The following is a 26,601-nucleotide window of genomic DNA, read 5'->3' on the forward strand; positions in this document are numbered from 1 at the left end:
GTTGGTATTGTACTTCCACGCAATAAGCTTTTTTCCTCAGCCTCTCCCCCAATAATATGCATGCAAACAAACTACAAGGGTGCTGTAAATATGCAGTGCTATGCATAACCTGACACTAACCACTTACTCCCAGAAGGCACAGAGATAGTTCTTTCTGAAGCCTCAAGCTTTGCTTTCTGAACTGTACATTAACATAGGGCAAAGGTCCTGTACCTGGCAACCAGGTAATGAATTTTTATATATTCTAGATGTATCTGAATGCTGTATTTTCATGTGACATTTATCCTCTCATTACTGATATGTTAAGCTTTAGCTCTATCTACAGTCTTATTGCTCTGAACAGCTGAGCCTTCATCTGTTAGAAGGGCCCCTCCACAGGGAGTTTGCCCTTGCCATAAAGAACTTTCCAATGCTAGAAGCTGACCAGTCTCCAGGGCAATTTTCCAATCCTAGCCATGTTTTTTCTGGATATTGCCAGTGTTTGTTCAAATCATAAACACAGCAGGAGACCTAACAACTAGTTGTTTGTAAAGCTTCTCTAAAAATGTGCAGCTCCACAAGCCTCCAGGTTTCTCAAATAAGACCACATTCTCCTTTTGTGCTCCTTTTAAACTCCAGTCACAATACAGCAATACAGGAATTAACTTCACAACTCAGTTTTACCACAAACCAACTTTCAAAATCCAAACCATAGTTTAGGAACATTAATGACATTCAACAGGAGAAAAACACCCTTAAAAGCCCAGAGGATATTCCTTTCCTCAACAGATGCTAAAGTTAAGTTTAACAGGACACAGAATACTGCAAACATATGTATTCAAATTTAACAAGCATATTTGTCTTTATTTCACTGCTCCAAGCAGGCTAACAGTACACAGTAGCCAGAGTGTTTAGAATATTTTATAAAATTTCTATCTGTGTAATGTTCTTGAAGCTTTCATGTTCTCAGCAACCAGACAGAGTGGGTAAAAGGCTACCTAGCCACACGTTACACCTAGAGGGAAATAAGTGCTGTACAAAGCAAGGGCAGAAATACAAGTGCAGCTCAGCAGTGCCCAGTACTCAGTCTTGTACTGTCACCCCACACAGTGCTAAGAATGTACATGCACATTAGACAGCTTAACCAGTGCTGCTCGATAAATTTTTATACAATTCCACAACTTGACATCCTAGAAAAGACTTAACATCAGCGATTAGTAACCATTTAAATACTTTAGGCCAAGAAAGAAATTGAGATCAACTGGAAGTGTACACATTTCTGACCATCCTAGTATTTTGATCATTTGGTCATAGTGCTTGACAGTTACTGCAAAAAAGCTGAAATTATCATGGCAATCAAAATATTAAATGTTTTGAACACAACATTCTTCTGCATTACAGATCTCTACCACATGCTTGTGGGAAAATCAATGTTTACCTAGTCTTCATTATCTGAACATTCCTTCTCAACATATCTGTTAAATGTTGACATCTAATAGCCTTCTCCTGATGAGTTCAGAGTGCATACAATGCATATGTAACTCTGCATATGGTTCTCACCTCCTCTGGGGGTAGAGTAGCCAGCGGTTTTATGACAGCAGCTAGGGGAACTTGGGACTGTTTGGCCATATCTGAGGTGCAGGGAATATTGTAAGATGTGCATCTTATGTAGCGGGGACTTGCATTACCTGGGGAACAAAGAAAAAATCCCCACAGATTTCAGTACAAGATAAGTTTATATTCAAGAACAGAAATAAAGATACCTTTAGTTGTGTTGTTAAGCCACAGAGACTAAGAGCTTATCTAAACAATCAATTAATTTCAATCTATGCAAAACAAATTCCAAACAAAATGCCTCTTTATGATTAACTATGTATAATAAAAGCCCTTAACTCAAAACAAATTAACTTGACTCCACATCAACTTAAACCTCTAAAAAGGCATTCCTGTTTCACTCTTTTTGCAGACTAAAACGTACTATACGCAGAAAACTCAACTCAAACATTTCCATTGTTCGATTTTGTATTTTTGGCTGAAGAGTAAAGCACTTGATTGTAGAATCAGATTCTGAAGTTTTAAGGGAGCTTAAATCTCAAAAAAAGCATGGGAAGTGAAAAGATGAAACATCCTTTCTCTATGAAGCCCATGGACCAATTTACATCCCACTCATGATTTAAAAAAAAAAAAATACAGTTCCCAATCCAATTCAAATGATATTGCTAGTAAATTTCAGTTCTTAACTGTCATTAATATAGCTCTACAGAAGAGGCTTCATTTGCTGCTTTCTGATATCCCTGCTAATGCTGGTCTCAGGTGCCTGCCTTGGAAAACATTTTTTACTTGTGAATTCGTTACTAGCTACCACACAATCAGGAGAATCTAAATTGAGATCCAATCAACATAGGACTTCAAACTAAGCTTCTGTTGGTAAAACACACATCGGCAGCTGCTGAAATCATTCCTCTAACTTTTCCTTTAAACACATAGACAGTTCTGTCACTGACTCTTTGGGGTTTGTGTTTTGTTTGTTTAGGAAAAGAAAAATATTTTACCTTGATCCTTGACCAAGAAATTGGTAGTAACAAGAGGTGGGACCTGCCCTCTCACTCCAGTGACAAATGGTTCTGAGCCACGGTTACTTTTGTCATCTTCGATCACTTGAATCTATGATGGAAAACACTACATTAATATTTGGAGGCTTGGTTTCAAAGTACTGTAAAATACAAAATTTGTATCTGTAAGGCAGTGAAAAGAGGACCTCAGGCAAACATTACTATCTCTAAAAATAAGAAGTCTAAAGCAAATAAGTTTTGTCAAGCAGTCACCTCTCAGTTTGATTTTGAATAGTATTTAATGACTAACAATAAATTACAAGTTGCAAACAGTATTTTTCCCCAAGTATTTTGAGTAGTAGCATATTTTGTGTTTTAAGGCCTGATCTGAACTCATAAAAGCCAAACACATATCAAGAAAGGAATTTTTTGGTAGTATTCCCCTGTATACTGGTCTTAGCCAAATTAAAATTAGAAGCTTCTGTAAGCCTCGGGGTGAAGTTCTATAGATAACCTGGCTTTTCCTTTCTGTTGTGTTCCCACTGTTTTCACAGTATGCATTTATTTCTAACCGCTGTAACTCTGACCTAAAGACAGATGCTTGCAAGCTCAGGTGGAAGTCTTCTTTACTCTGTGGTGCTCAAGACTTTATGATTTGAATTCTGGGGATGTGGAAAGCGAAGTTTCAGTAGACTTTTCAATGAATCAAGCTTAAACTTCAAAGAGCCAGTAAAAATCTTAAATTTTAGTTTTTCAAATTCTTCAGTAATGCAAATAAGCTTAAGATAATGGAAATGCATTAAACAGTTTTACTTGACTAAGATATCCACTGACCTTTCATAACAACAGAAAATTGTAGTTATACACAGTTTTAACTACATTTCCATACCAGTGCCTGAATGAAAGCATTAAAGCTAGCAATGATTCGTCTGATCTTATTTTGCCACCAAACACGCATGCCTTTGCTTAGAGTAAATTGTGAAATGCAGAAGTTTGCATGGCAGAACTTCTACCTTCTCACTAAGGATTCCAAGTTGCCAGCAGAAAGCCTCCCATAGCATCAGACACTAACTACTCTAGGCTAAATCTAGTCCCATTTCAAAAGTCTAGACTGACTGACATTGGTGATCTCACCACTAGTACCTGTTATATGACCAACTTTGGCTAAATGAAGAAGAAGTGATATGAGGGTAACAAAGTCAAATGTAATTTTTTTCTTCCAATCCAAAAGGTAGCTGCTTTTTTCTTTCTTTAGGTAAGATTCTCTACACATAAACATTAAATTTTCAAATTCAAAATTTAATGGTTATGTATGGGCACAGATAATGAGAGAATGTTTATAGCTCCCCATGCCTCATATTAATCTACTAGAAGATTTATATTAGGAATTAACATCAAAACAAGACAGTTCATCTGCAATTTTAGAACTTCAAAGCATTAGCCCAGTACTGGTATCTCAACAAGAACAGTAATCAAATTCTGCTCAAACCTAGTAAAAAACATGGCTACAACGGCTCATGCTGTGTGTATGTTAACACGAGACACACATTGTATGGACAATGATACTGATAGCTTACACTGAAAATACCAGTTGGAATCTGATGGAGGAGATATTCTAAAGATCAGACAAAGTGAAGGGGAGACATTCTTCATGATCTGTTTCTGAAACAGTCTGCTTTCTATTGCCTCACCATTCATAACAGAAGACAAGATTTTAACAACCTCTTGTGGTGTAATGTTACTCATTTTGATAAGGCAAGCAGAAGACAGCAAGGGAAGGGTAAAGGATTAATGATGGAGGGTTAGTAGGGTGAAGTTCAGGTTTCAGGCATGCACAGATGGTCACCAACACACAGACTACAATTGACATATATACAGCACTTACTGGACTAGGAATTGCATCTGGGTCTATTCTGTGCCTGGGTTTCTGCTGGGGTGGCAGCTCATTAAGTTGCTTTTTTTAAAAAAATAAAAAGTAAGAGTGCCACAAAAAAAAAGAAAAAAGAAAAAAGAAAATATAATAATAAACCAAAAAGTAACAGTGTTACTTCTCTCTACCCAAACTTGTAGCACTGGAATTAGATACATTTGGACATTGGTTCATGCAACAGGAAACATCAGCTTCTGCAGCATACACCGATCCCAAAACCAGTCTTGCCAGGATATTGGGCCACGGCTCTGAACACATTACTAACAGAGGTGTGGCTCACGTGCTCATTTTGGTTAGAAATTGGGGATTTATGCTTTAAGAACATGCTAAAACGAAGGCAACTGACACAAGCCATTTGAGATCTCATTTAGTGGAAAAGAGAAGCAGACAAGCAATTAAAGACTTCTTATATCCTACGAAAAAAATACAGTCATAAACTCTACATAAACCTGGAGTCTAAACAGATAATCTTTTTTGAATAGCAAAAACTTCTGAACAGCACCAGTTCAGATCTAAGATGTACCTCAAAACTAAATTATTTTTATAGTTTTGAAGTAAACTGATTGTAAGCACTGCCCTGGAAGGGTTTCCTGTTATCAAGTGACTGTGGCCTTCTGAGACAGTAACAGAACAGCATCAGCAGCAGTGGAAGGAACAGCACAGTAGACTAGTAGCAATAATACTGCCAGGCTTAATATTACTCCTTACTGCTAACCATTACACATCACTGCTTGTCCTTTCTCAGAACCTCCATTCTGAAAGATAATCCCAATTTGAGAAGTTGTCCATATTTGACTGAAGTAGTGTCGTGACTTAATGACCCAAAAAACCACTAACCAGCTTTTTGACAGATTATAGGAAAAGGGAAAGGAAAAGCACTACAATCATCTCCTATTAACCATACTTTAAACTTGGATCATACAGTTCATAGATTGTCACCTCAAACCTGAAATTAGTTCACCTTGGAAAGTCATTAAGCAAGAATCCAGAAATGGAGAAACAAGCTTTATCAAAGCCCTCAAGGATTCTCAAAATGTAACATCGTACAGAAAAAGACCTGAGGAATTAGAGCATTGGTTTGCATATGCAGTGCCTTTCTTCAGTCACCAAGAAAAATACTGCTTCTGGGCTTATTCATAACAAAAGACTGAAGCTGGATATACAAGAGAAAAGTAAGCAGGAAAACAGACTGATATTCTTTGGAACGAGAAACCTGTTTTCAGCTTTGGTCTTTGTCAGTTCTGTTTTATGTAAAGACAGTATGGAAGAGTTCACACTGGTAAGAACAAAGTAAGCTTACAGGGCTAGGAATGGAATCTGGATCCAAGCGTTTTGGTGGAGGTGGTGGTCCAGGTTGACTTCCATAATTTGGTGTTCCTGGATAGGCTCCTCCATAGTTTGGTTGGGGACCCCTCACCTGTCCAAAGGAACCTTACAAGAAAGGGACAGCAAAATCAAACAATGGCTAATACTAGGCGTTTCCTCATTAGGCACTTCTCACTTTTCCTGTCATCATCAAAAAAAGAGAAAAAAGTCACATGCTTTTCAGTTAATTAGGATGAAACATATTTATCACAGTGTTTCGGCTTAGACCTGTACATCTCTCTAAATGATCCAATAAACTGATGGATACAGTCCTCCTTAAAACCAGACTTAAGGAAACACAGGTTTTTAGACTAACATAACTATTTTTAGAATACTATGATTAAGATACACATTAAGAACATGCACTATGAACATTTAAGTTAAATTGCAGAACTGCGTAATAGAAAGCGCAGACAGAACAGCCAAATAAGTTAGTGGATGACCCATAATTCCTCAAACAAAAGGTATGCAAGGATTTCTCTTGGGCAGTTTTGGCTTGTCTGAAATTACAGTAATAGGTTAACATGTGATTATCTCTTTTGGTTTGTAACTACATGAAGTTATTTCATATTACTTTAGACAACTTCAGTCAGTTATGGAATAACAGTATGATTTACCCCATTAGTGTTTTTACAGTTCATAGCAATTTGGACAGATATTTTTAAGTAATTTACCTGGCCAGTTGTGCAAAGCTGCATGGGGGATGGGATTCTCAATCATGACACTTGCACATGATTACTTTATCCTAGCTATGTGTAAACGTTATTGATTAAAAGTCAGCCAAAACTGTTTATAATTCAGAAAGCTTCACTGATATTACTTCTAAGCACACACAAAATGTGAAAGGTTCTATAAGGAGAAAAATACACAGTTTTGTGAATTAAAGAAGAAAAAGTAGCAATTCCTCTTCAACTCCTCTCACACACATTGTATATGCACACTGGCCACAAATCTAAAAAAAAAAAAGATAGTAAGGCTTTTCAGGATTTCAAGCCTCTATTTTTGAACAGGTGAGGTTGCAGACATCAAATTGAAGTTCACAATAAAATTTTGATCACAAATTCTTGGAGTATTATGGCACTAATTATTATACAACTTTTTGGCCAAGTAAGCTAGGATTCCTTTAGTTACATTAATCTGATTAAAACCTGTATGACAAATGCCTTAGAACGACACATCCTATTGTTTATCTTGGATTTGCCCTTCAGACATGAGCACAGGGAAACAAGAGGGAAGCTTTGAAGTGCAGCCAGGAGCCTGCAAGTAACAAACCTGATATCCCGTTCTCAGTCTGCATCGCACAGAGAACACACGTAACTTACAATTCCTATACTAGGAATACTCACCATTCTGCTGCATTTGGTATCCTGGCTGAGGAGGATGAGTGGGAGGAGGTGGTCCATGGAGGCCACTCATGGGAGGCCCAGGGTGTGGCCCTGACATAGTTGATGGAGGTGGTGGTGAGGATATGTGATTAGGCTGGGACATTGGTGGTCCAGCAACTGTCTGCCCAGGCAGTGGTGGGCCTGGCATGGTAGGTGGCCTTGGGGCACCTGTGGTAGGAGGGTAAGAGGAAGGTCCAATCCCTGTAGAAGAGGGAGGTGGGGCAAAACCAGGAACTTGAGTAGGTAGGCGCTGAGTTGATATTGGTTGACCAGGAAACGGAGGCTGTGCCAAAGGAAGACCCTGAGACACACTGGTAGGAGGGGGTCCTTGGCTTGCAGTATAAGGTGTGTAGAGACCAGATCCTGTTGCACTAAAGCTTCCTGAGACTGGGGGAACCGATGTTGGGGGACCTGATAAGCAGAAAAGATGATATAACATAATTTTCTTCTGTCCTCAAGACAATTAAGATGCAAGCAAAACCCATTTGCTCTAGATCATCTAAATAGGTCTACCACTTTCTCACCTTCAGATGGACTTGCCAGTACTAATAGAGACAAACCTTAAGTGAACACCCTCCTAAATTGATCAGAGAGCTCAAACTCCTCCAAGGGATCTGAAGCTTGATAGTTCCTTCATTGTCCTCTCTCAAAGTCTGACCTTCTTATTTTACATAATCAGAATACATTTCAGGATTCAAGGCCAGAAAAAAGGGGCAGAGCCAGGAGTATGCAAAACAAGAACCACCACAAGTCTGTCTACTGATTTCTTGAACCGAAATAAGTTTGTTTCTTAAACTCCACACTAAGTTGGAGCCTGTAGTTCAAGAAGGGTTTTGAGCTTCATGGTTTTAATAGCATGGAACTAGCATCTTCTGTATTTACCACTGTACTGTTTCTGAGGATAATCTTAGACAAACTCATTGCCAAAAGGCTGGAGAAATCTGCATCCCCTACTCCTAATTTTCTTATAAAGTCTGTGTTAGAGTATGAGAGATGCTTGTCAAAAAGTACTTTACCAAAATAATTTAAAAAAAAAAATCAAAGTGTAGTCAGACCAGCTTACACATACTAAAGACAAATCTCTAGTCTTCAGTTAAAAAAAAAAAGTCCTATAATCTACAGCAGTGGGACTGTAGATCTAATGCAATAGAACAAAATATCTAAATTAAGTTTATACTGTTTATTTAAGTTTCTTCTCAACTCCCAGCAAAACCCTTCACAGAATCATTCAGAGTAATTTCAGCCCCTTGTGATTTACTGAGCCCTTTTTCCTTCTTTTTTTTGACTGGGCTGCTGCACAACAGTGGCAAGGCATGTAGACTCTCCAACAGCTTACTTAGGGATAGGCTGGTTTTGAGTTTCACACCAAGATTCACCTAGTTGAGGAGAAATATTGTTACTCTCTTTTGTTATTCACGTCCTGCAGTACTTCCTGCACTGTCCCCTACAATAGTCTCAGTTCTGTTTCCCCCAATGACGACTTTATTAGCCAAGGAAACTACCATTTACTATGGCAGATGTCAGAGAATTCCCATCACCATATGGTAACAAATCATGGCTGAGAGCAAACCTTTTATGAAATTACTAGCATAAATGAAAAGCAATAGCACTGTTTCTGTAGCCAGGAAACCTCACCATAGCCCAGTCCAGCTGGGGGAGGAGCAGAGGCTGTAGTACTGCCAATTGTCATCCCGGCCATGTGATTGCTGAGCTGCTGTACAGTGGCTGGGGGGGGACCATATTGCTGGAACGTAGATGTCTGGCTGACAGGTGTGGGTGCTGAGCCTGGCAGAAACGGCTGAGAAGCAGGTGGCCTGAGAAGGAAGATGAGAAACTTCACTGGATTCCCCGTTATACAAGCAGTTACAATTCTCTGTGCCTTTTAAAATTTTTCTACCACATAAACACTAGCTGGGTCTCAATTATTTATGTGAAGTACTCAGTTTCGGGAAAATAATTACATATCCAGCATGGATCTGAATCCCTTTCATCAAAAGATTCTATTACTTCTTAAAATACAAATTCTACATTTATAGCATTTTTTTGCAATTTCATTTTAGTTATCACAACAAATCAGAAATACTGCAACAGAGTCTACAGGGTGAGCAACAGTAAGGCCTGCACACCTATGTAAGAATACTCTGTTGGTCAAAGGATTTGGATTCTCCAGCTGACAGTGCTGAGCTTAACCAGAAGGAAACAAAAAAACACCACCTTCCCCCATAACCAGCAATCAGAATGAAGCAGTGAAGACTGCTGCCGCTTTCACCACAGAGGTAATGGCAATATCTTTCTGGAGAACGTGCCCAAGAGCTTTAGGTGAAGATAACTCAGGGATCCATAACTGACAGAAAAGGACCCAGAACCAATAAGTAAGGAATTACTCAGTAATGACAGACAGCAACATGCTCCAGACAGAGATCAATTCACACTGCCAAGGAATCAAATACTACAGGTGTGTGGATGCAATTCTTTTAAAACAAGACAGATTATGGAATCAGAAAATTCCTTATAGCAAAATGACTACCACAAAGAAAGTCTTTGGAGGAGAAGTGTCAGTGATCAGTCACTGACATCTGCTCATATCCTTCCAGGAGTTTTTCATCTCCAGAGATTCTTATTGTCTAACAAATACCCCTATGGCAAATTGTTGTTCCAAAACAATAAGGAAGCAATAAAGAAAGTCAATGTCCACCACAGGAAAAACCAAGTATTTAGTTTGGTTTAGATCCTAAAAGGTCTAGACCTAGCATAGGTCTACCAAGACCTTTGTTATGATTTGCTCTTCCTGTACATACCTCTGCATCGGGGCTGCTGAGGCTGGAATCCCATTTTGCACATCTCCGTGTCCAAATTGACTGTATGCCAGGTGGCCAGAAGGAAGAGATGCTCCAGAGGCTGGAGGGGGAGCTCCAGATGTTGGAGGGGCTCTTAACGAACCTACAGACGTAAGAGGGGAAAAAAATAATAATTAAAAAAAAAAAATCACAAATTACTCACAGAAACAAGGGCTTGAACCAACTACCATGAAAAATCCAGGAAATAAAAAAGTGCAGAAACAGTTTAGCGGTGGCCAAATTGATGTATCAATACTCCATGAGCAACAAATAATTTATACAACTATATTAGAAGTAGCAAAACTGAAAGCACAAATATTTTTAGCCAGTGTCACTAGTCGTCATCTCCACACAGACCAAGCAGAAAATATGTACTGTGGAGGGTCTTCAAAAGACAATTTCATCTTTTGATGAAGAAAAAAAAGTTATCTTGTCAGTAAGGTATTAAATTCTTTCCCCTCCAAGTCCAATTATTTTTATCCAGACCAAGGAGAGTATTCACATGAAACCTAATGTTCATTACAGGTCAGTTTTCCCTACTTGAAAGGTAAGTAGGTTACGTGAACAGATTCAGTTTTCAAAAATTACATCTGACTAACTGCTTTTATATATAACATAATGGGTGCCACCACAGACTGTTCTTCCCACCCTCTCAAGGTTGGTGGCTAACACAAATACTTTCTCATCTTTCAGACTGAGCTGGTTCAGTCACAGCCCAAACATATTTGCCTCAGAAACAAGTCTTCACACTTTCCAGAGACCGCACAATGCTGGATACAACACCAGCAGACCAACTGCAGTGTCTACTTCCAAAAAAGACAATATAAACTTCTATTTTAATATTATTACATTGAAAATGTTGATAATTAGAACAACCATATGACCATGCCTGCTAACCACAAGGGAACATATTTCACATATGGGATATCGTTAAACACAGATGACTAACTAAACTGCCCCATGAGACCTGGGCAGCACATGCACACTGTTGTGTGTCTCTGACAGTGACCGGCATGACAAGTTTAAAAGGGAATCTGAAACCTTCTTATGAGGAACTGTCACGAAACAGGAAATAAGATAGGCCATTTCTCAATTCTACAGTATAATTTATACACCAAAGTATGAGGTTTCAACTCATATATTTTTATCTTATTTGCTTATATGTAATTCTTAGTAAGCTTGTGGATGTAAATTTAAGGAAGGAATTAACTAGATCTTGTATGAATAACCAGTAATTTCTTGGGGCTTTTTTCTTTATTACTAAACCTCCTCCTGTTCTTCATTTTGAGACTTCGGACTTAACTATTTCCAGAGACATTTATTATTTTTATATACGTTCATCTCATTAAATCTTGTCTTTTCTAAACTACTGTTAGAGCACCTTCGTCTTACTGTTCCTCTGGCTAAGCATTTCCCAATCTCTAACTATTTGTATGTTGTGTGGTATTTCTATTTCTGAATGTCTTTTGTGATACCTATTCAGTTAATTTTATATACTTCCATCTATTTAGGAATCTCTTTCCTGTGATAGTACATGTAAACTGTTTGGCATCGTTATCTTTTGTCTTTGAAAGCATGTTTAATCCAATTCCTGAAGGGATCCTACACTTTTTTTTTACATTAACTTTTTCCCCCCTCAACTTTAACAGGCATACAATTTGACAAATACATGCTTGCTTCAGAAAGAGCTTCTGAAGTCTTCTTTTTCTAATTCTTGTCAGAAATATACTTCTCTAACGATTACCACAGACTGCTCAAATAGCCACTGAAAAGAATTCGCTTGAACAGGTATGAATATCTAGTGGTTTATTATTTTAAGATTCATTACTCTTGAAGAACCCTGAAGTTCCCATTTAATACCTTTGAGATATTGTTCTTACTCATCACAGACCTCAAAATGGACGTAGATTTTACTCAAAGCCCCGAGACTATACAGTCTTGGCCCAGTTGTGACTCCCTACTCTTTTAAACAAATTGACACTGCTGGAAATAGCTCTTCCAAAATACCACTAGTTGGAAAGAAAGAAAAATAAAATATTATTTCTTAGAATCATAGAATCATTAAGGTTGGAAAAGACCTCTAAGATCATCTAGTCCAACCATCACTCCAACACCTCCATGCCTACTAAACCATATCCCGAAGTGCCACGTCTACATGTTTTTTGAACTCCTCCAGGGATGGCGACTCCACCACCTGTCTGGGCAGCCTGTTCCAATGCTTGACCACCCTTTCAGTAAAGAAATTTTTCCTAATATCCAATCTAAACCCCTCCTGATGCAACTTGAGGCCATTTCCTCTTGGTCCTATTGCTAGTTACTTGGGAGAAGAGACTGACACCCACCTCACTACAACCTCCTTTCAGGTAGCTGTAGAGACCGATAAGGTGTCTCCTCAGCCTCTGCTTCTCCAGACTAAACAATCCCAGTTCCTTCAGCCACTCCTCATAAGACTTGTTCTCCAGACCCTTCACCAGCTTTGTTGCCCTTCTCTAGACACACTCCAGCAACTCAATGTCCTAATGTTCTTGCAGTGTTTCTAATTCTTACATCTTGATTGCTAGCTTTGCAAAAGTATTTCCTTCTTCAAGCCACAGCTTTTGGAATCATAATTATTCCTAACATATATTTGGGTTCTATGCTATAGCCAAGAAAGCTAAAAACTTTTTTCCCTTAAATGAAAGCACAAGTTACAAATATCTCATGACTTCCAATAACAACCTCCTGGTACTTGGTGAGATTTTTCATTTCTTGATGGCGATGCTATAATTTCAAATGTCATGTTTTAGTTCTCTCTCAAGTGGGAGACTGCATGCTTTTAAACTAAGGATTCTCCCTGAACAGGCCAATTCAGGTTTTGAAATCAGTCTTCAGAAAACATTAGTCACAAGTCAGATTTCATCTATGAATCTGCAGGCATAAGGGATTTCTACCAGGATTATTTCTTCATATCCTATTTATGTTTCTGGAGTGCTGCCTACAAATAGATTGGGAAGTGTCCCATCCACCTCTGCCTGAATAATCAGGTACCTACACCTTTGAGATAAACATCCATATTAAATGGGAACTTGGCACAGAAGAAGTGGCACAGCACAAACATTCCCACAGAAAGGACACCATTTACCTATGAAATTAGGTGCAAGAGAAGAAGTGTCAGAGTTGAGAGATACAGGAGAGCCCTTCGAAGGGAACCCCAAGGAAGGAAAGTAACCTGGAAAGACAGAATACACTAGTAAATCAAGCCTGAGAGAAAGCACCAAGAGACAGTGTTTCCAATACTAAGGACAGTCTGAAGTGCAGAAAATATCGTATACATAAAATCCATGTCACATTTACCACATTATTCCTTAAGCTATACTCCCTCTCACTGTTCTACCACGCACAACATATATACCAACATAGTTCATATATTAATGTTAACACAAGTGTTAATAGTATCGTAAACTGAGTCTACGTAAAAGAATCCAGCAGCAGCCTAATTGTTACTGGTATTCTGATAATTGTGTTTGCACTTTGAACTGCATGATCTCATCAGAAGGAAACTGATAAACCGACTGAAAGATTGGTGCAAAATTGCCCCAGTTCTTTCAACATTCTAATAGCAAGAAGCAGCTATTTTCAGCTAGCAGCACAGTACTCCACTTCTGGTCCCAAGCAAGACTAGTATCACTGGCACAGCATTCCCATGTTTCCATTAGTTAGAGCTAGGGTTTGTCACATAAATCAGATGCAAAAGACTCCCTGACTGAGGATGACACCTGCTCCCAACACTTCTCCACTCAGTCCTCCAAGCAATTTTATTGTTATTTTTAAAATAGATCCCTAAGACAACTACTTTGAGATCACTGAATAACACTGGCAGTTTTTCTTTTACCCCTCAGTGTTCACCAAATTCCTGTCACTCTAGTGCCTCTCAAATTAATTCTCTCTCCTCTACGTTATAGAGCTACAACAGGTCCTGCTACAAAGACCCGTAAGAAACATAACGTTTTGGAGATGGGGGTAAAAAGGATAACTGTCACTGTCTTCACTATCACCTGTCTGCTCTCTTTGATAATATGTTGTTTGTTTGCCACTCTTTTTCCACCTGGATGTCATATTCAGCAGCTACTAACAGGTTAACTTCTGGTTGCTGTGCTAGTGCTCCAAATTTTACATTCCTTCCTTCTAAAGAAAGGAATCCTGGATTTATAGTAACAGATCCAAAATGCACAACTTGACAACAGAGATTTCCTTAATACAGTCTGCTAAGTCTAGGAAGGATGGTCTCAGAAGACAAGATGGAAGAGCAATCTCCACAAACCATGGGTGGCCTTTGCCAGATATATCAATAAAGTATGAGATACTACTTAAAAGTAGTGCAATACACTTTTGTTGTCCAAATGAGACCACCTTGTTGCCCTCAGTGTCACACTACCTTTCAATCATTACTGGCACAAACAAAATCTGCATTTTTAATCTGCACAAGTTTATATACATGTTATCAAGTTTTCTAGGTATGTCCTTACTGAGCTGTCATGAACTACATATCTGTTGTTCTGAAATTTAAAAAGGCAAACCAGAAATAATTCAGAAGGAAAAAGGTTAATTCCCTTAAAAAGAAATGCTTTTCAGACTTGTAAATAACTCTTGAAGTATCTGATGGAAGATGCTAATCAGTTTCCTTTCACAAACATCCTAAACATTCTTCACACTACTAACAGCCAAAACCTGTTTTCTACAAATAGCTGCACTGATGAAACTTCTCCAACAAATCTGTAGTAATCTTTGTCCTTCTTGAATCTCCTCTCACTCACTGAAACAAGTCTAATTTCTCCCCATTCCTTCCATGGGACAGGAAACACTAGTTAGTCAATGGCTACACTGACAGCCAAACAGCACGCTCAATGGCTGAGCTCTGCCTCTGTTTTCCCAGGAAGCAGGATTTCTTTCCTCTGCCCAGTGCTGATTTTCATTACTTTTATAGGAATTTAAACCCTCTGTGAAATTAGTTCAAAACGCACAGATTAGAAGTGCTGTTGGAAGAGATTTGTTGATAGGAGGGGAGGAAGAGGATTAAGGAAGGAAAAGGAAGATGAAGCAATTGAATAACCCATTCTTTAGCACACCACACTAACTCTTCTTCTACTCCACTACCCTGCTAACTCCAGACAAAAAACCCAACAGGGTAATCATTCAGATCCCAAATTTCAGTCTCCCACTTCTGTTAGTTTCAAGACAACTATAGGCACTTTGATTGTTCTATCCTTCTCATTGAGTGTGGTTTAAAATTCAAGAAGTTGCAAAAAATTCAAGATGTATTTGGAGGGGAGAATAATTCAGAGATTGTTAGCGTATTCCTCATTTCCTTAGAATACCAATCTGAAATCTAAACAAACATTTCAGAGTATCAGTTTGTGTTGTTCTTATCTCAGAACTTAATTCATCCACATGATTTTGAAAGGCAGAAATACTTCTACTCAAAGCAACAGTATTTTCTCCTCTATATTTCAGATGTTAAAGTCACTATTAATCTCCTAAAGCAATCAGGTACTCGGAAACAGAGGCTCCTAAAGTTCTTTAATAATTTTAAGTTAGCCTTTCTTTTGAAAACAGGAAAAAAAAGTTGATTTTTTTTTTTTTTTAAACAAACAAAAACAAGTTATATGATCCTGCAGAACCAGGGAAATTATGGAACACATTAGCTTGCCCACATGTCCACAAACTTTCTATTGATTTCAAGGGCATTAGAGAAAATAGCTCCAAATACGCTTTCGCCTAGAGTTGTATGTCTTAATCTTTCAGGAAGGAGTGCAGAACTTTCTGTGTGGTAATGTAAGGCAGTCTCAGCTATAAATTTGTTACAGTCCCTAACTGCTGTCCCTCAACACAACGTCATCAGGAAGACTGTCCTAGTCAGGTGCTTCAGTACCACGGGGGTAGGGACATACAGAAAAAAAGCAGGCTATGCCTCTCAACGTGTTAATTTTGTGAGCTATTAAAAGGATAGTAAGCCTCACTAAAATGGACAAATGACAGAACAATAACCTCAGAATATACAGGAAGAACATGATTTTTAACATCATGTAAGCTACACACAGAAGAAAATATAATTGCTACCACAAAATAAAGACTAACAATTGGAAGTATACAGAAAAAATTCCATGCACGCAACAATTCACAGGTTATCAATCATTAAGTTTTGACTGAGAAGTACCTTGTGGAGGGACTGGCTGTTGATATCCTGGCATCGGACCATTATAAGCTCCATATTGCGATTGAGGAACCCCTGGCAATGGCTGTCCTCCGTAGGCAGGCTGCTGGTATCCCTGATATCCAGGCTGAGGTTGCCCATAAGGAGGCCCTGTGTGAGCTTGCTGGTTTACACTCATTGTATTCACATCCCCAAACTAAACTCACCTGCAAAAAGGGGGGGAAAAATGGCTTTTAGCAGACATGAAACCAAACTGGCCAACTTCTCTACTGTTTTCACAGAAATGAGAGCTCCTGACATACCAGGGAAAGTAAAATATTAATGGTTATTTACTCTTGCACAGCAATTTTTTCAAGTAAGATAAATGCTTTACAAGAGCTAGTTAGAAAACAATATTTTCAGAAACTATGTTTTCTAATCAACTTATTCACTGCTTCATCCTGGTTAGACTTGTGATCATCTTCCTAGAAAAAATACAATAATCTGCCATTCCATAGCAGATGATTATCAAGCTTCCTGAGACACCTTACGAGCTACTTCTATCTCACAGAACATCAGACCAACAGAAAACAGATTTCATGACATAGATGAGAGATTCCTTAACATAAGACTTCAGTAACACTGAATAAGTTCAGCTTTGATCTCTATGTTAGTCTACTTGATCATGCTTCCTTGCTACAAGCAACACACGCTTCACCATCCACAAAGACTGCTTCTTGAAGTGTTTGACAGCATCCAGAACAGGACCAATATAGGGTTTTTTGGCTTTTTTCTTTTTTTTTTTTTTTAACAATAGATGATTTAAAGTCCTTGCTATGTACATAAATTTCAGAAAACTAAGATATTCCAAAAGCAGCATGTTCATCTAAGAAAGATGTTCAAAATGGAAAAGCATCACAGGCAAAGATGTCACTAAAAGTTATACAAAAGGGAAAGACCTGAAACAGAACGTCAGAGACAGGAGAGATCTTTCTTAGCAAAGTTATGCAAGAAATCTTGCTTAACATACAGATTCCCAATTCCTCTAACTGTATAAAGAGGTTGACTAACTTTATAAAGAGAAAAACAGCAATGGCATCAGGAGACCCCAAACTAAGCAGGCAATTTTTACAATACCACAGTACCAAGCAGGCAGATAAGCCACAGAGCCCTTGAACTGTGGAGAGCCAAGGAGATGACTTCATGGGCAGGAGATTCCCTCATGGTCTATTTCTCAAGGATATTTTGCATCCCCTGTACTCCTTTGGAGACTCTATATGTCACTGTTACCCTCTTCAGCTAAGACTACACTAACACTGTAAAGAAATGTGTGTTTAGAGCAATTTAATTTTTTATTAAAAGACTGCAGTTTATATAAAAATGCAAAGTCAAGGTGAAGCAAATAACTAATTTTGCCCTTATATTTTGCTCCAAACCCTATGATGAACTTGTGTGTTAAAGATACATAGTAAATCTTAACACAGAGGAGACATACAGTACAACAGTCATCAACCAGTTGAGGCAAATCCCAACACAGAATCTACATCTTAACTCAAGCAGATAACAAAACACCTGAGCTGTTTTGCCTATACATTGACTAGAGTATGCCAATCAATGCTAAGGTTCATTCTTCACATTACCAAAAACACGATGTCAAAGAATTATTTCAACAACTGACACAACAGTTGTACAGCAAGGGTACTAAAATAACTACAGCTCTGTAAGAACCATCCACACAGAAGGAAATTCTTTCAGATCCATATATAACAAAGGGAAAATACATATACCACAACAGAGCTATCTAATTATTTACAGAAGAAAGCTAGCATAATACATACATACTACATTTAACCTCCTACAGGTAGTAAACATGACAAATGTCAATACTAAGAATGCTAATGCTTACTGTGAAATTAGATACTAAACTTTATATGAAAGGAAATAAATGAAGTTTTGTATTTTTATTCTTCAAGCTGTATAAAGGTAATGATAGGGCTTTTGTTTAGAAAAAGAACTTAAAATATTTAATGGCAATTTGCTCTTGAACGTAACAGATAGTGACATGTGCGACGGCTTACAACAGTGTGACAGAATTTTTGATCAGCCTGCAGCATTTTTAAACATGATTACACATGATAAACATGACAGCAAGAGAGTTGTTGCTAAAGATTCTGGTTTCCCACACCACCTTTGGCTTGGTTCTACAGAACAGCCTAACCTGAGCAGCCATGGGGCCAGGAAATCCGGACTTTGGGACCTGCTCCCTTCCCAACTTCCCCTGAAGGTTAACCTCTTCCTCCCCAGGTCATCACATTGCAGTCACAGACCTACCCCCAACCACCTCCTGTTCAGTGCAAACAGCAAAGCAGGAGAGTTCCTCCTGCAAAGGTGGGGGTAAAGGGAAAGGAGAACACAGCAAGAAGACTGTTCTACCTGCACATCTTGGAACACCCGGGCAGGGCTTCTGCCAAGGAAGGAGGGCTGCTTTCTCTTCTTCCTGGCCCTGACTATTGCTTATTGGATTGTGCATGAGGAACTTGGCTTCTAGTCACCGCCCCTACAAACAGATCCTTCCTCCAGGAAGCGCTGCAGGCGAAGGAGCAGCATCCTGCGGGATACCTCCTGAGGTATAATCGTTAAGACACTTCACAAGTTACACCTACAGAAATCTTTGAACAGATCTTTGAACAAGGAATTACTACAGGGCAGGAGAAGATAAATCTTTCATGCCTTTTTTTTTTTTTTAAAGCACGATGGGGCAAGACCTCAAGCATGTCCCTTGCAAACCACTTTGGACTTACTGTTGTGAGTGTATACTCCGTAAGTGACCTTACCTGATGATCTTTTACTATCCTCTTTTCAGCCTTCCCTCCCCTCCCTCACATGAATATCAGTATTTCCCGCTTGAGTGGGTAGTATCTGTTGGCTTGTTGCTCTCTCAGCTATAATACTGAAACCAAGAGGTAAGCTCATTTAATGCAAGTCTTACAGAAGAAAAGAGTTTTGCGATAATTTCCTACACTTTCTATGGAAAAAGCAGCTACACAAAGGAGACTGTTCTAACTCAGTGTCCCAACTGACAGAAAAGTAGATATGCCTCAGACCTTTAGCTAGCCCATGTGGCAGCCAGCACAGGCTAATCTCCACCATAGCACAAGCTGATGCTTGCTCTATACTGGCAGAGGGTCAAGGAGGGAGCTGGAAAGGAAGAGGAAGACTCAAGAACAGGCTCACTGTTGACACTGGGGACAAGGCTGCTTCATTATTTCGGTTGCTTGACTCGCTCTAAACGTAAGGCTAGTGGCATGCTTGCTCGTCACTGATGGGGAATACCACAAAGGGCAGGGCCAAGAGTATCTACCTCTGAGAAGGTAGAAGACAGTTGTCACTGAATGAGTCTATTTTCTTTCTTTCCCAGTACAAGTCATTTGTATCAAACAGCATTCATTTTCTCTCCATTCAAAATATATATATGTAAATTAGAACCTGGTCATTTGAAGAGATATGGGGAAAGGGGGAATTTTATGCTGTCTTATGATATGAAGAAAAAAAAAATCACAGTAAGAATGAAATATATGCACCCGATAGGGAGAAATGGAGAAAACACGCTGTTTCACTTGATAAAAATACTGAGTATCTTCCTTTGCATGTAGTAACACATTACCAAAACTAAGCCAAACACAATACTAAAACACGCTGCTGAACATCGTATTACTACTCAGCAGTTACAATACACAAAGTTCAAATAAGCAGGACTCATGCTATTGGGAAAATACTATGACAACAAGCAGTCATTACTATAAATAACAAAAAATTTTCTTGCAAAGCACAAAGCAGTCACTCTATGCCATTTTCTATTCCTCTGTATAAAGGCAGTTGACCATGGACGTTTTGGTCAAAATAGTTACACAGCTAAAATTCATACTGGAACACTGTTATACAAGACAGACAACCAGTGCTGATCAGCAATGAACTGATGGGAGAAAAATACACAGTAATGGAGGGGAGGGAAGAAAAAATTTAAACTTTTACAATAGTTTCCAGATTCCTCAGTGTCCAAACAAAGCAGACTACAGTGCAGTTTTTATGAACTTTTTTTTTAAAAAAACCTAGTGATTGATATGAGCTTGTTTCAATCAGCAAATCTCCCAAATCACTGAAAACTGCATATTCATCATTTTTCATGGTCTGCATTCACTGTTAATTCCCTTTTGAAACTGAAAAGCTTGATCTCATCAGTTCTTGATTGCTTTCTAAAGGAAATGCATACAGCAAAATTACTTTCCTTCAGAAAGATGCTAGCTCCTTTTTACTGGACCCAGAGAAATAAAAGGCTTGTTTGTTTCAACTTCTGGGGAGACCGATCCTTAAAAAAAAACACAACAGCATGGCCTCCTATATTATGCTGAAACTGAAGGAAATATGTCTACTTGATTTCTGAACACAGAAATCAAAACCATTTCCAAAAGATGCGACAGAAGGGGACAATCAGCATCCTCAGAGACCACTTCAGAATATTACCTACAGTGCTTTTAATGCTTCTGTTCTCCAACTTTCTGGAGAAGTAGCAAAGTTATGCCATTCTTATACAGACCCGAGACTCTGGAGCTAAGAACACTCTTCTGAAAGGCAGATGTCCTTGCTTTTGTTTCACTGACAGCTTGACTACAAACACTCATGGAACACTTGGTTCTCTTCAGACACAAGAAACTCCTGTTTTGCTTTTCTACAGAAAATCCTGGAAGAGAAGCTCATATCCTGGAAGTCAGAGACTGCCAACTGATCTGGAAGCACTCAGGCCATTATAGCAGGACACCTCCCATAAATTTATCCAAATCAATCCAAATGGCATTACTGGAACTGACCTTCCAATTCAGTTGTATTTTTGTTGTGGTCTGCCTTTCCACCTGGTCAGATTGTCAACTTGTCACACCATAGGTTATATTTTCTTCATCTATGCATTTTGAGTCACCACCAGAAAGATCTGTTTTAACAGTTCATGAGAGGTACAAGACACACAGTTTTCAAAATGAAACTTTACAACTGAGTACCAGTGAAAGTCCAGAAGCCACAATATTTTCCCTGAAGACACTTTCAGGGGAAGAAAGGATAGATTAGCTGCTAGAACTTCTTGACACCACAGGTACTGGAGCACATTTTTGCAGCCCAGTCTCTCCTGGGCTGTTCTGAAGAGGTCTTTCAGGCTTCAGGACATAAAAGTCACGGTTCACATCTAAGGTGTGATCACTTCTATGTTCTTCTAAAGAAGGGCCACATGAAAGCCTGTTTTGTTAGGCTGATTCATCATCCTGGGCCCAATACAACATAAAAGTTACCAGAGAGTGAAAGCAGTTATAAACTGAATACAAAAAAAAGCTTAGTCTTGACCTAATCTTAAACTTACCACTATTTCCAACCCCTGCCACCACCACCAGATTTTTACTGAAGTCAACAAAGAGTATAATATGTGACTGAAGTCTCCTGGTGGGACTGATTTACATCTCTACCTTTGTAATAAAGCTCTAAGAAAAGATTTCAAAAACAGTCAGTTATGGGCATTGCTTCTGGTGAGCAACCCTGTGGAGGCAAAAGTCATTGAAAATATGACATCAACAAAATGACAGTGAAAGACTTTTCCTTAGCTACCTCCACATACATGTTACAATATGTGAAGTCATCTACTCATTACTGTGAAATTTGCACAAGTATAATTGATTAGGAAAAGTTACAGGAGTAGTTTAAAGTTTAGAGAAGAGGCCAGAAGGAAGAATGGATGAATAGGAATATACAGAATAAGACTAGAAAACATGTTATAACACTAAACAAGCTTTTTTCACGTACATCGTAACACTATCTTTCATCCAGAATTTCTGTATTCTGACTTCCTCTACACAAATATGCATTACACAATTTCTATCACTCGCAAGAAACAAAAAAGCTCAGAATTAGCTTTTCCTAAGGCATACTGCCCAGTTTATACTGTCTTTTAGTGCTATGTTAACAATGAATCTTGCTGAACATGTAAGGACAAGCTCTATCTTCACAATTCATCGCTAATAAAAGCTTTTCAAACCTAAAGAACAAGAAACATCCACCTTCTCTCTTCTGTGGAGACCTTGTTGTTGATCACTTTTAGTCACTCTTTGTACCTTGCCCTTCCTTAGCCAACCACCAATTCTTTCCTGGATTTTTGACCCTCCTTCTGATAAGTGTTACAGGAAGAAAATATAGTCCCTACAGTAGCAGGAGAAAACATTCAAAGAGGTACAAGCATCAAACAACTCATTAAAGAAATAAACCTTTAGACATCTGTTCACTGCTATAACTCAGCTTTCAGCCATGAAATCAGCACCTGGTGCAAATGTCCCAGCATATTAAGAAGAAATATTCCTTATATCGATGTCCACTTCATAGTCTGTCTGTGGCAATAAAGAATCCCAAGCGGTACAGCTTCAAGCAGAAAAGGGTAGTTCCAGAAGCAAGAACCTCTTCCACACAAAAATGGATAGAAATGCTTATGCTTCCACAGACACAGTGTATATATGTGATTGAAGGTAAGTCTCCCCTAAAGAGAGAGGCTCTGGAGTTTTAGGCCACGTGTATTTCTACCCACCCGTAACTAAAACACCTACTCTATGAGAATAGGGGGTGGGGTGGAGAAGGTTAAAGCCAAAGTTTCCTAAACCTACTCAGGACAACTTCATGTTAATAAACAGTAAAGACTTTAGGACAAAACCAGCAATGAGTCACCTCCCATTCTAGTGGTGTGATTTTACACTGCTTGTAAACAACAACAAAAAAAGACATTGCATGTTATGTGTCAGATGGCGATTTCTCTCCCTCTAACATCCCCCCCCCTCCGACATTTGGTAAAGTTGACTAAGGAACCCTGTAACAGAAAAGGATCTAGAAATATTGTTATGGAACTGTCACATTACTGGCTAAAAATCAACACTGAGTACCAAACCGAAAAAAAATCTGTATTTTGACCCGACTGTACAAATGTTAACTCTGGTGGATAACTTCTGATGTGGGTGTAACCAATTCATCTACGTTTCAGCAAATGCTTCCATCAGGCAGTAAGTTTCAACAGAACTTCAACTACAGCGCGACAGTTACCGAGGAGGCCCAGTTTGGATGGTTTTGCAAAGCCTCTCTGATAAAGATTTCAGAGCTAAGACACCACACACACATACTGAAAAATACTCAAGTACATCCCCAAAATAAGAAGAAATGAAACTAACCTTCACTCTACTCCCAAGAGCATTGCTCAAAAAGAGGGAAAGCAAACTCCAACGATACAAAACAAACACATTTAAAGCACTGTCTACACGGAGAGCAAAAGTCCATCTCGCATAACCCCTTCTTCAAGACGACACTTGTGTTTTGGTCATGCCATCTCCATTCCTTTCCTCCTTCCTTTTTCAAAGCCACAGGCAGACAATCACTAAGTTTTACTATCAAATCCAACCAAACTCAGTCACCAGGTCTCCGCACGGGACGACCATCCTTTACAAGCCTTGAATGAATGGAAGCTTGAACAGCACAACACAAACACTGAGAGAAGGATCCGCAGATTACAAGAGATTAGGGACGTTGCAGAGGGGGTATCTGCCTCTCAGCGCACCCGGGTCGAAAAAAACCGCTCGGCTTTCCGGGAGGGAGCGACGGGCCGACTCGTAGCCCCCGGGACTCGCCGCATCACACCAGGTCGCCGACGGTTTCCCTAGGGGCAGTCCATGCCCTGGAGCAGGAGGCCCCGCCGACAGCCGGCCCCGGCGGCCGGCACCCGCTGGGCCGGGCCGGGCCGGGCCGGCAGCGGCGCGAGGTGCTTCCGCCCGGACACGCCACCGGGGAAGACCCGAGCCCCTGCAGAGACCGGGCGTGGCGCCCAGGCACGGCGGGCCCGACGTGCCACCCGGATGGGCGCCGCCAGGCCTCAGCTCCTTGGCGGGGAAGGAAGCGGCGGCAGCGCCTGGGGCTCGGAGCCCAGCCGACGGTGCCAGCCGCCCGCCCGCACCGGGCACCTGCGCCGCCGCCGGCAGGCCCGGCGCCTCCCCAGAGCCGCTCCGCGGCCTCACTCACCGCCTCTGCCCGCCGCTCCCGGCGCTGCTGCCGGGCCCGCTTCCGGTTCCCGGACCCGCCGCTCCCCCGGAAGCGCCGCTCCCCCGCCCGCTGCCTGCCACGTCCGCACTCCCCGCCAACCCCCGGCCGCCGCCGCGCCCCACCCGGCGGGGCCCGGATGCGGCGCAGGCGCCGTGAGGCGGGCAGCGCGCGCACCACCCCCGCCCGCGGGCGCTGACGTCACTGCGGGGGTGCACGTCGGCTTCGGCGCTCCTTGCCGTGCGGGCTCGTGACGGGAGGCCTGGGGCACCGTGGCGTCGCTGGGCGGTTGTCCGGAAGTGCTGGGCTGTGGCGACGGGGGCGGCCCGGCCCGACCCGACCCGACCCGACCCGACCTGACCTGAGGCGCCGGTGGGCCCAGCCGCAGGCCGGCCGGGGCCCAGCCGCCACCCTGGCAGCTGCCGTCGCCGGGGCGGCCAGGCCGGAGCCGCGCTTGGCCGAGGGGCGCCGTGCGCTTCCCTTACGCCCAGACGAGCCCCGAGCGGGGGGGAGGGCCCTTGCGGGGCCGCTGTGGCGGTGGTGGGGGGCAGAGCCGCGGGCGCCATTTTCTCAGGTTGTTCGCACAGTCCGAGAAGCAGTGTTTCACCGCAAGAGCGGCTGAGTCGTGGACTGAGGGCATGGCTGCGCCGCAGCACAACCGCAGCCAAACGCTGCTGAGCCTCAGCCCGTGCCGATGATGGTGCTCTTGGCCCTGTGTCCTGCCAGCGGCCTGTGAAAGACCACGACAGAGGAACACCCGGGGCCAGTTTTGCACCAAAATGCAATGGTGGTGCAAGAGCTGTTCGCTACCTAGTAACGTTCTGTTGGTGTGCGCCCACCAGCACCATGCAATGGCACTGGATGAATGGTGCTGTAATACTGGCAGTGGAGCAGTCAACTGGGCAATGATGTTGCAGCAAAACTGCGTCCTTTGGATGTTATGGTACAAGGGTATTATAAGATTGGTAAGATACTTGTTAGTCACTGAGAGAGAAGCACATGCAGAATAAGGAAGAGTTAAGTTTGTCCTCAGGATCTTAACAGAAAATTACGGTTTAAGCCCTGTAGCAAAATGGGGAATGTGGATTTTATTTCTCCTGTAACTCCAAGGAATCAAGGTGGCTTGGGATAGCCAGGAGGTCTTGTCTGCCATGGTCCTAAAGAGAAGATAGTGAAGGACCTGGGTGCAAAGCCATTCTTTTGGCCATTAGGGAGTCTATGTATGCAGTGCCCCACAGAGAACTGTTTGAATCCCATCTGTGTAGCTAATCCTGGCTATTCTGGTCCCAGTGTCTAATACTAGGAGTGGCTGTAGGGGATGTCAGAGAGCAGAAAGCTGCAGAGGGAGCACATTACATCTATAGTGGTTTTCAGGGCAGACAGATAGTGCTACTGTGTAGTAACACTAGCTACATGGAGAAAGCACAGGTGGAGGGCACACCACTTGCAAGATGGTTTTGATCAATTTCTCAGGGTCAGGTGCTATCTATCACCTGATCTTGTACAAGTTTGTGCCTGTGTCATGTCCTTGCCTGAAACCTGTGAATCCTGAGTGCTGGGTAACTCTAGGATTTGCATTTGGAATGGGAAGTGGAAATAATTTTTTTACTGAAATGCTTCCAGCTTTAAGAGTGTCAGACAAAGCTCTGGAGAGACAGGAGGTGCGCTATTTTCAGCCATGCTCCGGTGAGAGATCTGTGGTGTATGGGGGGGGGGCACAGAGGGTGAGATTGACATGACACGTGTGTAGAACAACTCTGGCCCCTTACCAAGAGCAGAATCAAATGTCTAATCATAGGCAGAGCAGCAGCTGAGAGTCCAGAAGAGCAGGGAAGGCTGGGCTTGACAGTCTCAACTCTCTTCTTGTGTGTGTGTGTGAACTTGAAGGAGAAAGTGAGCAGAGGGCCTTTTGGGGGACCAGAGAATTGTGGTGTGAATTGTGAAGATGGGCATAGAAGATACCGCCTGTTAAGAACTGGAGTCTGTTTTGAAGTTGGGAAGACAAAATATCCAAAGCGCAGAAATCATGGGAGCAGAAGAAGAACTGCTCATCACTCTGTCTGGAGGTGCCCCCTGGGGCTTCCGGCTGCAAGGGGGTTCAGAGCAGAAAAGACCCCTTCAAGTGTCAAAGGTAGGACCTCGAGATGTGAACTGTGAGGGCAGAGTTGTTCTGCTGAACTGAGATAGCCCTACTGAGTCGGGCATCTTTCACTGCTGTTAAGGAATGCAGGAACTCCTTACTCTGGCAGCAGATCTTAAAAGGAAAACTTGGGTGGAATGG

General features: G+C 41.1%; 2 protein-coding genes across 4 annotated transcripts in view; one reads left to right on the plus strand and one right to left on the minus strand.

The window, feature by feature from the left end:
• SEC24C (SEC24 homolog C, COPII coat complex component) overlaps positions 1-24,407 on the minus strand; it is a 39,679-nt gene extending 15,272 nt beyond the window's left edge. Inside the window, exons 1-9 of one of the 3 annotated variants that reach the window (XM_072869620.1) lie at positions 24,303-24,407; positions 16,242-16,444; positions 10,010-10,151; positions 8,847-9,025; positions 7,173-7,622; positions 5,762-5,892; positions 4,417-4,485; positions 2,532-2,643; positions 1,540-1,667 (exon numbers count right to left, since the gene is read on the minus strand). In XM_072869620.1, coding sequence (XP_072725721.1) covers positions 1,540-1,667; positions 2,532-2,643; positions 4,417-4,485; positions 5,762-5,892; positions 7,173-7,622; positions 8,847-9,025; positions 10,010-10,151; positions 16,242-16,416 — 1,386 coding nt within the window. In that variant the 5' untranslated portion in view covers positions 16,417-16,444; positions 24,303-24,407. The other 2 variants (XM_072869621.1, XM_072869622.1) reach the window with 2 other exon arrangements.
• Positions 24,408-24,603: 196 nt separating this feature from the next.
• Positions 24,604-26,601, plus strand: part of SYNPO2L (synaptopodin 2 like) — a 38,047-nt gene continuing 36,049 nt past the window's right edge. The window contains exon 1 of the mRNA XM_072870226.1: positions 24,604-26,451. Within this exon, the coding sequence (XP_072726327.1) occupies positions 26,347-26,451 (105 nt within the window). The 5' untranslated portion in view covers positions 24,604-26,346. The remainder of the gene's footprint in view (positions 26,452-26,601) is intronic.

This window comes from Ciconia boyciana, chromosome 8, assembly GCF_034638445.1.
Source record: "Ciconia boyciana chromosome 8, ASM3463844v1, whole genome shotgun sequence".
NCBI classification, from domain to species: Eukaryota; Metazoa; Chordata; class Aves; order Ciconiiformes; family Ciconiidae; genus Ciconia; species Ciconia boyciana.